At 40.5% G+C, this 14928-nt stretch overlaps 1 protein-coding gene across 1 annotated transcript in view; it reads left to right on the forward strand.

Annotated features, from left to right (window-relative positions):
- LOC101848510 (molybdate-anion transporter) overlaps positions 1-14928 on the forward strand; it is a gene marked incomplete in the record, with an annotated part of 61184 nt that overhangs the window by 29716 nt on the left and 16540 nt on the right. The window contains 6 exon segments of the mRNA XM_013081115.2: positions 1798-1858; positions 4933-5040; positions 6729-6847; positions 11909-12045; positions 14219-14391; positions 14681-14751. Of these exon segments, the coding sequence (XP_012936569.1) occupies positions 1798-1858; positions 4933-5040; positions 6729-6847; positions 11909-12045; positions 14219-14391; positions 14681-14751 (669 nt within the window).

Consider the following 14928-nt stretch of genomic DNA (forward strand, 5'->3'; position numbering starts at 1 on the left):
TGGGGGGGGGGGGGGGGGTAAGTGTTTTACGGCGCTCGCAGCTGTGTAAGGTCATATGAGCTCGTGGGACACATTAAATATTTTTAAATTTTGAATTTTGCCCGGGTGGTGGCTGAAGCCTACTCTTATCGATTTTAGACCTCCAAGGGATCTTAAACGTGCGCTACTTGCACACTGGACCTCCGAGATTTTTCAACCTTGTCCGAGAAAGCTAGGTGTAGATCTTTCCTACCAGGAGATCAGGGGTGTGGCTGAAAGACAATAGTAAGAAGGGGTCAAGGAGTAGCAGTACAAAAGCTGCAGAAAGCGTCAAGAGCCCAGAGGAGGGGGCAAAGGAGGTGAGGGGGTGGGGGCAGAAAGTGGAGACGAAAGCAGACGACAGAACATTGCAAGAGAGCAGGAAAGGAGGTGAAAGGAGACAATTTTAGAGAAGAAAAAGTTTCCGTCGCTACCCGGATTCGAACCCGGGACCTGTGAATGAGAGGCGAACACCTTAACCTCTAGGCCACGAGAGCCCCCTCTTTTCATTTTTATTATCTGTAAAAACAGTTCATAACAAAGAGTGAGCTTACGAAGTCACATTTTCACTATTTAAAAAACTGGAGATACAACAAGAAAGAACGGAGGTCGCGATAAGGTGATACAGTCTTTTGTTAGTTTTAGTAAGGTTTTATGGCGCTCGCAACTGCATAAGGTCATATGAGCGCCAAGGGGTGGATGTCAACTGAAAAGTCCAAACGGGGAATCAGGCTTACTCTGCTCACCTCTCTAGCTTCAACAGCACAAAGTCTGCTTCGACTTTCAAGGCACTCCGGAAATAACAGTTCTCAAGAGAGTGACAAACATACAAAAGAAGTAGAGGAAAAATGACGATAGTAAGGATGAGGAAAGAAAAAGCAGCCGTTCCCCCTATGTTGTTCCAGCACGGTATGAGCATGACCTTGACAAATCTGCCCATCTATACTTCTACTGTACATAAGGACATGTTAATATCCCCCCCCCCCCTCCCTTTGAGAATGACCTAAAGACAACTTCAAACTTCAGTCTGTAGCACTGTCCTGGGGGGGGGGGGGGGGAGATACAGTCTAGTTGGCACTTTGCGAAATTGGCAGAACACTAAAATGTAAATATATACAAAGAAAATTAGAAAAAAATTCCCTATGGGCCAAAAAAGTAGCAATTTCTTTGATTTTATTATTTTGACGAGCGCCGGTTTTTACCTCGATGCCTCATGTTGATTTAAAAAACAAAAAAACTTGGTCGACGTACGTGTAATTATGTTGCAAGTACCGTAAAACTCTTATTAAAACTACTCTTTTCCGGTGGGTGCTTGGCGGGTGCTCTGGTGTGTTTTGCTCCTTCTTTGTCCTTTTGTTACCATGTAGGAGTTTGACTATGAATGTGTTTTACGTACAAAGAATGTTCATGTATAAACCTTTCTGCGCCTCAGCTTGGACCAATGGTCAGTAAGTGATTTTTTTTTTTCAATCATGTTATTATTGTTGCTATTATTATTATTATTGTTATTATTATTATCTCCATTGTTACTCTTGTTGTTGTTGTTGTAATTTTTATTATCTTTATATATGAATATCATAATTGTCTTTTAAAATTGTTTTATTATCATTATTCATAAGTTTTTGAATGATTGAATATTATTATTATTATTGTTATTATTATTATTATTATTAATATTATCATCTCCATTTTTACAAGTATTGTGATTATTCATACAGATGGAGCGATAACTGCTAGATATTAATTAATTTTTTTTACCTCCCCCCCCCCCCCCTCCAGTGGTCGTCGCACTAACTGCATTCTGTATGGCATCCTGTATGGGTCGGCGTGTGTCACCAAGGTATGTTCATTAAGGCTGTGTTGGTGGGTGGTTAGTGGGTGCTCTGGTGGTTTGCTTCTTTTTTCCTGTCACACATCTTTCGTCTTTATCTCCCCTCCTTTTTTGTGTGTGTTTGTTACTCTCTTGTAACACCTGTAATCTTCTGGCGCTCATATGACCTTATTGTGTTGCAAGTGCCGTAAAACTCTTGCTAAAGATACTAAAAGGTTGTCTTGTCACTCTTGTCTGGCTAAAACAGCACCTGGACATGGATGGCTGGTGCCTCTATAAATGAATTATTGATGGTCAGGTCATACTTGTCTGCATGGCTTTTTTTTTCCCCTTTTTAAAAATTACTGTGAATGTTTTACGCCCCCATCGAAACAATTTAGATAACTTAGGAAGCGGGCTTCCGACCCTGCCTGTCTGTCAGAGCAAACCCAGGCTGGTGGGTGGTTGGGGGGTGCTCTGGTGTGGTTTGCTTCTTCTTTCCTATCAAACTTCTATCGTCTTTATCTCCCCTCCTTCTTTTTTGTGTTTGTTACTTTCTTCTAGTGCAGTAAAACTCTTACTAATACTAAAAAAACCTGTCTGAGAAGGAAGCAACATCCCAGCAGAATCACCAAGATGCACAATAAGAATTTTTCCCACGCAAGAACTGAGCTGAGGTCTAATCACTGTGATAGCAAAGCCCCTAACTACTGCACCACAGATACTGTTCTCATTTCAATGATAAATTAGTTGCTTTTAAGGACAAGCGGGCTAACCTAGATTTCGGGGGTTTCCAGAAATCTTTACCTACACCGAAAGTTTGCATTGCTCTACCTATAGGAGAAGGTTTCAATGGTGTGTATAATATTTGTTTGGTTAGTTATAGAGAAAACTGTACTTGTCTTGTAAAGAAACTGAACAAGGGGCAAAAACTTCACCCTCGATTTCCTCAAGACAGCTTTTTTCGTGATAGCCCCCTTGTGCCTGAAAGCGACCATAATTGCATGGAATGTATTTGCCACTTACAAAGTTTTTTTGCTGAGGAGAGGATGGGGGAGGCCTTGCAAGTGATGAGAACAGGAAATAAAAACCAGGCTTAGCCAAAATAACTCTGGCAGGCTGAACGGCAAGAGACAGAGCGTCTTATTTCAGTAAGATCTGAGAAGTCACTCCCTGTTAAAACTAAAAAGGAAGTGTCTACGTACTCCCCGATTGGGGTCTACGTAGTCATGGTGTCCAAGTGGACCCCAAAAATGTTGGACTGTGATTGGCTCGCTGAGGGAGCGGTAGTTTACATTGGTTACAATGCAAGGCTACTGATCATCTAGGGCGGTGTGTCGATCTAGTGTTACTATAATTTATATATTTTTAGCCCAGAGAGAGAGTATTTAATGAATAAACGTATCTAGATCTAGAATCTAAATCTAGACCGAACTGCACACTCTTGGCTGGGTGCAGAACAAAATCTAGATCTAGACCTAGATACGTTTATTCATTAAATACTCTCTCTCTTTCTCTATCTCTCTCTCTCTCTCTCGGCTAAAATAAATTAATTATAGTAACACAAGATAGACATACTAATCGAGATGATCAGTAAGTAGGCTAGGTCTACCAGCCTTGCATTGTAACCAATGTAAACTACCGCTTGCTCAGCGAGCCAATCACAATCCAACATTTTTGGGGTCCACCTAGACACGATGACTACGTAACCCCAATCGGGGAGTACGTAGACACTTCCAACTAAAAAGATGAAGGATAAGAAGAGACCCTTCTTTTTCTGTAGGCTGTAAGCTATTCTTTTTCCTTTAAAGGTCTGCTGACGTGCTTCCGTGAGTGTGGTTGGCGGGTGCGATGGTGTAGTTTGCTCTTTCTTTCCTACCAAACATCTATCGTCCTTGACTCTCCTCCATCTTTTCTTTGTATGTTACCCTGTTGAGAAATGGATTGTGTACAAGTTGGCCACCATATGTCACAAATGTTTGAATGATAATGCACCATCATATTTATCAAATCTGTTAAGACTGTACATTCCAACTCGCAGTTTGAGGTCATCAGCTGACAAAAAGACATTTATTTTACCATCTATGAAACTTAAAACAATGGGTGAAAGGGCATTTGAATACCAAGGCCCCAAGATCTGGAATGCTTTACCAAGTACGTTGAGAGAAATCAAATCTTTCGATTCATTCAAATGTCAGCTGAAGTCGTTTCTGTTTTTAAATTAATAAGATGAATATTTGAAATAATTTTCTTTAGTCAGAACACAACGTTTCATGTTACTGTTGTATGTTGTACTGTTTTGTAAAGCACTCAGAGCCTGTGTACTTTATTCGGGGTTGAGCGCTATATAAATGTAATTTATTATTATTATTATTATTATCCCTAGTTACTCCCCTAATCTTTGACACCCCCTGAGGCATGGCTACTGACTGAAGTGTCTTTAGGCCATTCTTAAAGAGGGGGGCATTAACATCTCGAGTTCTTATGCACAGTAGAATTGTAATTGTAAATGGGCTGATTCATCAATGTCATGCTCATAACTGTGCCTGAACTGCAACAGGGAACTGCTGCTTTTACTTTCCTAATCCTTACTATCGTCATTTTTCCTCTACTTCTTTTGTATGTTTATCACACTCTTGTGACCCGCTATTTCTGGGGTGCCTTGATAGTTGAAGCAGACTTTGTGCTGTTGAAGCTAGAGAGGTGAGCAGAGTAAGCCCGATTCCCTGTAAGGACTTCTTTGTTAACATCCACCCCTTGGCGCTCATTTGACCTTATGCAGTTGCGAGCGCTGTAAAAACTCTACCAAAACAAACCATCCTCCATTTTTTCTCTGTATGTTACTCTCTGTATCTAGTTACTCCTCTAATCTTTGACACCTCTATGACCGTTTGTGACACATGCGTCGTTGTAACGTCTCTTACTAAAACTGAACTAAGTGGGTGGTAGGCGGGTGCTCTGGTGTGTTTCGATCTTTCCTTCTTCTTTTTTGTGTTTGTTACTCTCTTGTAACACCTCTAATCTTCGGCAGTTATATGACCTGATTGTGTTGCAAGTGCCGTAAAGCTCTTACTAAAACTAAAAGTTTCTGTTTCTCCCTGCAGCACTTTGGCAACTTCTGGATCCTCATGGTGGGCCGCATCCTGGGTGGGACGGCCACCTCCATCTTGTACAGCGCCTTCGAGTCCTGGCTGGTCTATGAACACCACAAGGTGAGCCACAAACCATCTATCGTCTTTGTCTCCTCTTCTTTTTTATGTTTGTTACTCTCTTGTAACGCGCTCATATGACCTTATGCAGTTGCGAGCGCCGTAAAACCTCTACTAAAACTAAAACATCAACGTTTTTGCTTACATGTGAGTCAGCTTGGTGAAATCAGGCACTCGTCAAAATAATGAGAGTAAAGAAACCTTACACTTTTCTGCTGGTTTGGCGATTTTTCTCGAAATTTTGTTTCTTGGCTTAAAGCCTTCTATGTCTAATTAAGAAACCATTTCAGTGTTAATTATAATGAAAAACGTTGTTTAAAGGTACCAAAATTTAAATGATTAGTTTTCATGATCTCCGAGGCTTTGAAAATAACCACTTTGGTGGCAATTTTCTCACTAATTTCACCTCTGAAACCAGGCGACCCTATCTCATTCAATCGCAAGTACCTCAACGTGTAGCCAAAATAAATGCATAATTCTTATATCGACAACAATGTAAATGAACAAGCTTTAAGGCGATATCAATAACTCTGCATGCTCAAAAATTGACGAGAGCCTGATTCCACTGCGTCATGACACATATTGTATCACTCCTGGGGCGGTGCTACTGACTGAAGTGTCTTTAGGCCATTCCCAAAGGGGGGATATATAATATGTTCTTATTCTCAGTAGAATTGTAAATTGGGTGATTCATCAATGTCATGCTTATAACTGTTCCTGAACTGCAACAGGGAACTGCTGCTTTGTCTTTCGTAATCCTTACTACTGTCATTTTCCTCTACTTCTTTTATTTGCTTGTCACATTCTTGTGACCTGCTATTTCCCGGGTGCCTTGATAGTCGAAGCAGACTTTGCGCTGTTGAAGCTAGAGAGGTGAGCAGAGTAAGCCTGATTCCCTGTATGAATTTTTCTGATGCCCAGAGTCAGAAGTCCACCTCCTAAATGATGTAAATTTTGGTAGAGAGAGCATTAACACTTTTCCATCAATTGGGTCTGAATAGGTTTTTCCCGTCTGTCAATTTGATTTTTTAAACTGATAAGTTGTTTTGCCTTTTTACATCGTGGTGTTGACGCAATAATGCGCAGATTGACGAATACACGAACTTTTAGCAAAGATAGTACAAGACAAGATGGGTCACTTCTCTCTTTGAGCCAATTAAAAAAGTGTCCGCAAAATTCGGTGGCGCCCTCTTCGCAAAAGCGCACCTTTAGCGAACAGAGTTATCCTACTTCAGTTTTAAAAAATCAAAGTGAAACTAGCAAGTATTTGAATGAATTTCGGAAAAACGCTTTTTTAAAAATGGTTACGCTGACAAAAAACCTCTTCCGGAGGAAAGGGTGATTATTTTCTTCGTTTAATTTGACTTTAGAATGAAAGGCAAGAGGTCATTAAAATTTTTAAAAAACCTAAAACTCCGTACTGAACGAACCCGAATTGCTGATGAACAGCAGTCGATCTGCGCACGCAAGGAGGTGCTATTCCTATTCTTCTTTTGGAAAAACGAAAGAGAGCTTCAAAACAGACTGCAGCGCCATCTGAAGCAAAGAGCATACTTCCTGCGGACACTTTTTTGGCTGAGTGGCCCTTCTTGTTATTTACTATCATTGCTTTTAGTCTAATGCGCCGATTGATGGAAAAGTGTTAAATCACCGACAATTTTTAAAAAATGTTTATTTCTTGGTGTCCCCAGCGCGGCTTTGAGAGCCATCTGCTGGGCAACATCTTCTCCCTGGGTGTGCTGGGAAACTCCGTGGTGGCCATACTGGCCGGCCTCTTGGCCCAGAAGTTTGCTGATCTTTTTGGCTTTGTGTGAGTATGAACTTTAAAAAAAATTTATTAAAAGAAAAAGGTATGTATGTAGGGCATCGTGGTCTCTCTTTATTTTTTTTCTGGTGCTGTGGGTCATAAATGGTTAGCAATGCTGACAGCAGGCAGGAACACTACGGGGCATCGTGGTGAAATCAGGCGCTCGTCTAAATTAATGAAATCCGAGAAATCAGCATTTTGCAGTCAGTTTGGAAATTCTTTTTGAAAATTTTGTTTTTTGGCTCAACACCTTGTATGTCCATTCAAAAACACTTACATGTGTGGATTTTATGGAAAAACGTTGATTAAATGTACAAAAAATGTACTTTTGCAGTTTCCAAGGACTCTTAAGCTGTGGAAGGCTCCGAATGTTGGCGGCCGATTTCTCGCTAATTTTACTTTTGAAACCTGGCGACCCCACCTCCTTCAATCGTAAATATCTCGACTTCTATTCAAGATAAATTGATACTTTTTTCTCTGAAAACCAGGCAAATGAACCACCTTTAAGATGACACCAATAACCACACATGCTCAAAACTTGGCGAGCACCTGATTCCACTGCGTCGTGACCCATATTTTTACCTGTGTTGTTTGTGTTGGTGTTGTTTGCATAAATAAAGAGGTGCTGATTTTTTGGGATAAATCCGGAAATTGTCCACGTATTGCTCTTTGTATAATAATAATTATGATGCAACATCTACAAGACCGTAGGTTCCGTAAATTTTGAGTCCTTTTTAGTGCTTTTCCATGGATCTGGAAAACTTGAGATTTTATCATTCATTTTTTTTAGCCAGATGATGGTGTTTCCAGTAAATAGTTACAACCTTGATGTTCTTAAGAGTTGGCTCTGGCTGTACGGATGTCAATTCTGCTCTTTCGATAATTCATAAAGAGGCAGTTTCGTGGGTGATTGGCGGGTGCTCTGGTGTGGTTTGCTTCTTCTTGCCTATCAAACATCTATCGTCCTTATTTCTCCTTCTTCTTTTTTATATTTGTTACTCTCTTTTAACGTGAAGCAGACTATATAATAATATATAGCCTAATTGGAAGAGTAACCTTTTTTCGTATGAAACAGACTATGACCAGAAGTGCAAGCCCAAATTGAGAATAAAGAAAGCTATATTCGTGCACCATGTCAGGGGATGTGAAATTTGAACGCACTTGCTTTCTTCGCTTTTTGCTTACTTTTTGACTTTGTGTGTAAACCTTTTTCCATGGAGTATTACTGCATTAAAACTATGACATATTTTGCCTTCATATTTTCAATACACACACATAAAGGTTTGAATAAAATGTGTACCACATTTGGTTATGATATGTTAAAATTTAGGGGTTTTAAAATTTTTTTTCAAAAAGTGGAAAAAATCTCTAGGGAGAGCTGACAACCCGGAAGTGTAGGCCGAGGGTTGAGTGAGTTAAAAAAGAAGTACACCTTTGTTATTCATCATACAGATTTTAAAAAAAATGCTATTTTCTTTTGTCTGAAATCTAAGAGGAGAAGAAACAGCATGCATATTATGAAATATGCAAGAAATATTTTTTTAAATTCATTTTTTGCACGCGCACCGGCAGTGGAATTTTAGTTGCCGCGGGGGGTTCCCCGCCGGGCGCCTTATCATGTCGGGGTCACGGGGGTCAGCTCCCTGTCGCCGCTCTGTCTGGGCTGATGTAATTTTTGGTACTTTTCAACGTACAATTTAAGGTGCATCCTTGTACTTATGGTAATTCTCATTTAGTGCACCAAAAGCACGCATTTCTGCTCTTGAGACTCACAAAAGAACGGACGTTGTAACTTGTCTGGTTATTTTGTTAGACGCGCTGGAGTCGGCAATGCTAAATTGTAATTTTTTTTTGACTAGCGTGAATGAAAAAAAATCAATATAAAAAAAAGGCATCGTCAAAATCGGTCAAACTTTTGGAACATGAACAACATAACATTGGTGCAGATACTCAGGAAAGATGGTATCTGCGCTTATAATAGAAGGCTGTAATTTTACAATTTTATCCATCGGGCACATAATTCGCTATGAAGTAATTCCTCCAAATACAACTTTATGTGTCTAATATAATCGTGAATATTCTCATATTTTCTCGAAAGTTTATAAAAGTTACCATGAAGTTTCTCTATAAAAGTACAAATCGATTTTAGTGCTCGAATACATCTTCAACGTAGATCTAATACACGAACAGTATCCGTTACACTCCAGAAATTCCTTACTTTCCTTAAAACGCTAAGTCCAGGATTTGTAAGTTGACTGAATAATAGGGATGACTTCTCGTAATTGGGTTATAAGAATAATTTCTAGCTTTCCAGGGACACTGAATCAGCACCAGACTTTTCCAGCTTTTTTTTCGTTTCTATGACCATTTGCAATAACTGACAATGTGACTGATTTCTTTACATTCATAATTGTGTCCGCGCATATTTCCTACACAAAAACTAAGAATGAATGTTTCAACTGTCATTATTTTTATTCCATACAAGAAGTTTATCTCAACCCATATATTCATACGGTTTTGTGTTTTTTTTAATCGCTTATATTATATCTTTTTAGTTGTATGCAGGCTGCCACAGACACAGCATGATTCACGAACAAACGCAGAGTAACGTTCTCTTGTTTAATAGTAAAATAAGAGCTAACGCTGATCGTCTTTAGTTTAAAAATGCAGATGTGCATCTTTCTTCTCTTATAACTTGACTATTACTACTAGCGCAGATTTAAGATTTCTCATGGTAAAAGATATGATATTCGTAGTCAGTTTAACACAGATTTTGGAGAGATCTGTCGTGCCTTTTTAAAATTAACAATCATTTATTCATAAGTTTGTAACTAAAATAGGACAAATTGGGTACTCTACAAACACTTGTCTAGAGCAAAAACTAAGGCACAGAAACTAACCATTCTAACGCAGAATAAATCTCAAGACATTGAGCTTTTAGTACATCCGCGTAATGGTTTGCTATGTGGGATGGGGAAGAAGTTATATCGTTTTAAACATAGTCAAAAATGCGAACTTCCTATCCGACAGCGGCAAAGTCGCTTCAGGGATCATTAACCCCGTGACCCCGAGGCGGGGAGCTCCGGCGGGCTGCTGAGTCATGCGAACTAAAAGTAACAGAATCGGGCGAAAAGTGACGCCGTGTTTGATATGATGGTTGGAAGTGTGGTGCAAAGTTGCTTTTGGTCGGCTGATTGGATGTATGTGAGGCTTTAGGTCAGCTGATTGGACATAATTTATATGAGGCTTTTGGTCAGCTGATTGGACGTATGTGAGGCTTTTGGTCGGCTGATTGGACGTATGTGAGGCTTTTGGTCAGCTGATTGGACGTATGTGAGGCTTTTGGTCGGTTGATTGGACATAGGTGAGGCTTTTGGTCAGCTGATTGGACGTAATAATTATTTATATGAGGCTTTTGGTCGGCTGATTGGACATAATTTCAGGGTGCCCAGCAAAGCCGTTAAGTCGTAAATTCGGTGCCCTGGTCGTAAAGGTCGTAAATGGTAGTAAATATGCAAGGGGGGGCAAGGGTATGTGCGGCTCACTAAAGAAGCCATGGACATAGAACTGTGGAAGTATTATGACCAAGCAGTAAGTGGTAGATACACTGAAACACATGATGACAGGCATTATTTTTCATGGCTACTCCTCGGATGAGCAGCACATACATGCACGACCACTGTCTACCTTGCGATGCATCCTGGTGCTTTTATAGGGCAGCCATAGTAAAAGGGGAAACTCCAGGCCCCCATCGCAAAGTGGTGAAGACCAGACTAGATTACAGTCTTCTGCATGGTCATTTAAAGCCAGTATATGACAGACTGTCTGATACTGACCTGCTACTTCGCTGCCACGGTCATGCCACTCAAAATGCAAATGAAAGTCTTCATAGCTCATATGGAGCAATCCTTGCAGGAAAGAACAGAAGAACGTTCAACCAGATGTGCACGGGCACGATCAGTAGAGGGACCCTCGGCAACATTTTGGAGAGAGCAACGGAGCATCAATGGACATGTCCTGAGTGCAGGGATGTTGCTTCCTGAAACAAGAACAAGAACAAGAACAAGATGGAGCAATTGCTCGAAGGCTAAGTTTGCCTCTTCCAAGAAATTAAAGTTTTCTATGCTGGTGGCCATTGCGGAGTTCAACCGTGGCCCAAAAGGTAGCAATATTGTGGGGGAGCAGTATGGACAGACAGAGTGTACCAGTTCAGCTTGCTCGGTGACACAAAGGGCAGCAATGCAGATTGCTTACAGTCAATGCTATGAGGGGGATACACTGTCTAAGAGAAGGTGTTTGAGGCCCATAGCATGGACTAGAAGAGAGAGGGAGTTGTAATCACTTGAGGATGGTCCAAGCTTTGCTGCTGGCTCATTTTAAATTGTTTTTCCAGGCTGAAAACATCATGACATTAGAAGGCAAGTGCACTCTCGCAATAAAAGTTTGTGTGACTTACTTCAAATTTATACCATGTGTTTGCTACCATCAAATTCAAATTTTGTCCCATCCATATGTAAAATATACAGCAACGTTTTTAAAATGATTTTTTATGTTAGGGGAGGGCTTACAATAGCATAATATACTTACACAAATTAAAAAAATTAGTTAAAATTACAGCTATTCATTTAGGGAACTGAAAATCAGACAAAATGTGCCTGATGTTGATGAAAGTATGTGTGCCAACTTTCATGACTGTTGCAAGGATAACGAATGAGAAATGTTCCATGGAAATGTATGAAAAAAATCCAATATGGCGGCTGTTTTTACCCGTTTCTATGGCAACCAAAGCATTTTTCAAAAAATTAAATGTATCACATATGAAGAAAATCTCTGTGGGGTATGGCTATCACAAGTAAGTAGATGGAAAGTTACCTGTCTAGCTATTAGTTTTCACTGTAGACCTTGACTGTGCCGCTCATATGACCTTTTGCAGTTGCGAGCGCGGTATAACCCTCTACTAAAAAAAAGAAATGACATTGGCCTTATGTTAGATATGCCGCTCGTGATTAAATGAAAGACTGATTTTTGCTTTACATGATTTTTGTATTTTTTTCGTTGGCACAGGGCCCCGTTTGATCTGTCGCTAGCGGTGTTGCTGATCATGGTGGTGGTCATCATCGCCACCTGGTCGGAGAACTACGGCGACCGCAGCAGTGACCTGAGCCAATCTTTCTCTACAGCTCTGAAGACCATCAGAGAAGGTGGGTCTTTGATCTTAACCCTTCCCGCCTCATGCGCATATAATTATTTTCAGCAGCGCTTGTACCTCCCACCGCCCCAGGACCGTATATTCTCAGTTTCGGGAGGTACTGAATTTTGTGCGTTTTAAAAAAAATTAACTAACCTAATTAAACTTTAATTTTCATAATATTTGTTCATTCGCCTTTGTACATTGTTATATGTTATCATCTAAACCTCATTACAAAGATACTACATCACATTTTAGAATGCATGACACTTCTTTTTCTGAAATACTGCTGTATTGGCTGGGACTGGGGTTAGGGAGTGCACAAAACTGGCTGGGGCTGGGGTTAGGGAGTGCACAACACTGGCTGGGGCTGGAAGGGTTAAATCTTGATAATGTACAGAAGGCCACCCATGTTTATACAGAAAGAAGTCATGTAATCCTGCAGCATCTCAAACTGCCTTAGGACTCCTTTACTGTTAGACCTATCTGCTCCAAGAAAAAACCTAATTGAGTAGAAGTGATTTTTTTCATGCAACCTCCTTTCCCCATTCCCAAAGAAAAAAGTAAACCGAAAAGCATACAGTTCGATTATAGATGAGATGGATATACTGAGGTTTTGTAGATTTATGCCCAGACCGAAGGGCTAGAACCCAAATAGCCGCTGGATGGGAAAAGTAAAGTAAAGTAAAGTAGATTTATGTTATGTCAATAAACAACAGAGCGACGCTTAAGAGGCTAAAACAGCACCTGGACATGGATGGCTGGTGCCTGTATAAATAAATCATTGATGGTCTGGTCAGGTGATTCGCTGTGGCGTATCCCAAGAGTTGAGCACTTTCCGATAGTGGTGCAATGTGTTCTCCCCTCCCTACGACAGACAGTATCCTACGTGGCAACAGAGAATACTTCATGTCAAAGACCTCCCTCCTTCTTTTGAAGCATAGCATTTAGCCAAAGGGCAAACACTCAAAATCTTTCCGGGGCAGTGCCACTGACTGTAGTGTCTTTAGGCCATTCCCAAAGGGGGGACATTTCTCGTTCAAGCACAGTAGAATTGTAAATGGGCTGATTCATGTCACGCTCATAACTGTGCCTGATCTACAACAGGGAACTGCTGCTTTTTCTTTCCTAATCCTTACTATTGTCATTTTCCTCTACTTGTTTTGTATGTTTGTCACTCTTGTGACCTGCTATTTCTGGGGTGCCTTGATAGTTGAAGTAGACTTTGTGCTGTTGAAGCTAGAGGTGAGCAGAGTAATTCTGATTCCCTGTAAAGACTTCTCTGTTGACACCCACCCCTTGGCGCTCATATGACCTTATGCAGTTGCGAGCGCCGTAAAACCCTCTACTATAATAATAATAAACACTCAAAGGCTACTTGATTGACTATGTCTCAAGCATTAAAAAAAAAAAAGAAGTATGTACCAGCAAGAAGTCAAATGTTAACTAGTGATAAATCAATTTTACTCAAGCCTTTAGTAAACTGCAACTTTTATGGTCAGCGCTTCTTTTTGTATGACGCTCCTTTGACCAGGAATGAATGACTTAGCTAGATGTGTAATAGACTTAAACCTTGGCAATGGTTCAAAAGTAATATACTGTTTCCTACAAATCCCAAATCTATCGAATAACGACTTTCCCCGTGTCTTCCCATTTTTACTGCACCCAAGTTTTGTCAGCCTGGACAATGTGGGATGAGAAGACTCAGTGGGTGGTTGGCGGGTGCTCTGGTGTGGTTTGTTTCTTCTTTCTTATCAAACATCTATCGTCTTTATGTCCCCTCTTTCTTTTTTTGTGTGTTTATTACTCTATTGTAACGCCTCTAATCTTTGGCAATTATATTACCTTATTGTGTTGCAAGTGCCGTAAAATACTTACTAAAAAAAACCTAATTAATTACAAATCCCAAATCTATCGACCAACGACATCCCCCATCCTCCAATTTTTCATCATCATCTTTGCCTTTCTCACCCTGGATCAGGATGTAGGCCACGAACAAACACTTTCCACCTTTCCCTATCCTAAGCTAGTCGCTTGATGTCACTCCATGTTTTTTTTCCTACATTTCTCTTGTAACACCTCTTATCTTCAGCACTTATATGACATTATTGTGTTGCTAGTGCCGTAAAACTCTTACTAAAACTAAAAGAAGACTCCATCATTCTGCCATCCCTTGTCCTCCCCAGACCCAAAAGTCCTGTGCCTGGGCCTGATCCAGTCGCTGTTTGAGGGCGCCATGTACTGCTTCGTCCTGGAGTGGACGCCCTCGCTCAGCATCATCTACAAGCCGTCCACGCAGGGGGGGATGGTGGAGGACCACACGGACATTCCGCACGGCCACATCTTTGCCGGGTTCATGGTGGGTGCTAGTTGTGTTGCAAGTACCGTAAAACTCTTACCAAACTAAAACATAGTGACCACAGTACAGTCTGTTTGTGTGGGTGGTTGGCAGGTGCTCTGGTGTGGTTTGCTCCTTCTTTCCTATAAAACATCTGTCGTCCTTATCTCCCCTCCTTCTGTTTTGTGTTTGTTACTCTCTTGTAACACCTCTATTCTTCAGTTTTTATGTGACCTTGTTGTTTTGCAAGTGTCGAAAAGCTCTTACTAAAACTAAAAAGTCTGTCTGTGTTTCTCATATCTCCCCACAGGTGGCGTTGATGATTGGCTCATCGTTGTTTAAAGTCTTATCAGAATACACGTCAGTCGAGTCTTTCATGAGGTGAGGGTTTGAGCCATTCCGTGTTACTATTGATACTTAATGTGTCACCAAACTGACCCTGCTTTTTTAGAATAAATAATAATAATAATAATAATAATAATAAATAATAAATTGCATTTGTATAGCGCATTTCCACAAAGAAGTGCTCAATGCGCTGTACAATAATACAAAAAACAT

Source organism: Aplysia californica, unplaced genomic scaffold (genome assembly GCF_000002075.1).
Source record: "Aplysia californica isolate F4 #8 unplaced genomic scaffold, AplCal3.0 scaffold00116, whole genome shotgun sequence".
Classification (NCBI taxonomy): domain Eukaryota; kingdom Metazoa; phylum Mollusca; class Gastropoda; order Aplysiida; family Aplysiidae; genus Aplysia; species Aplysia californica.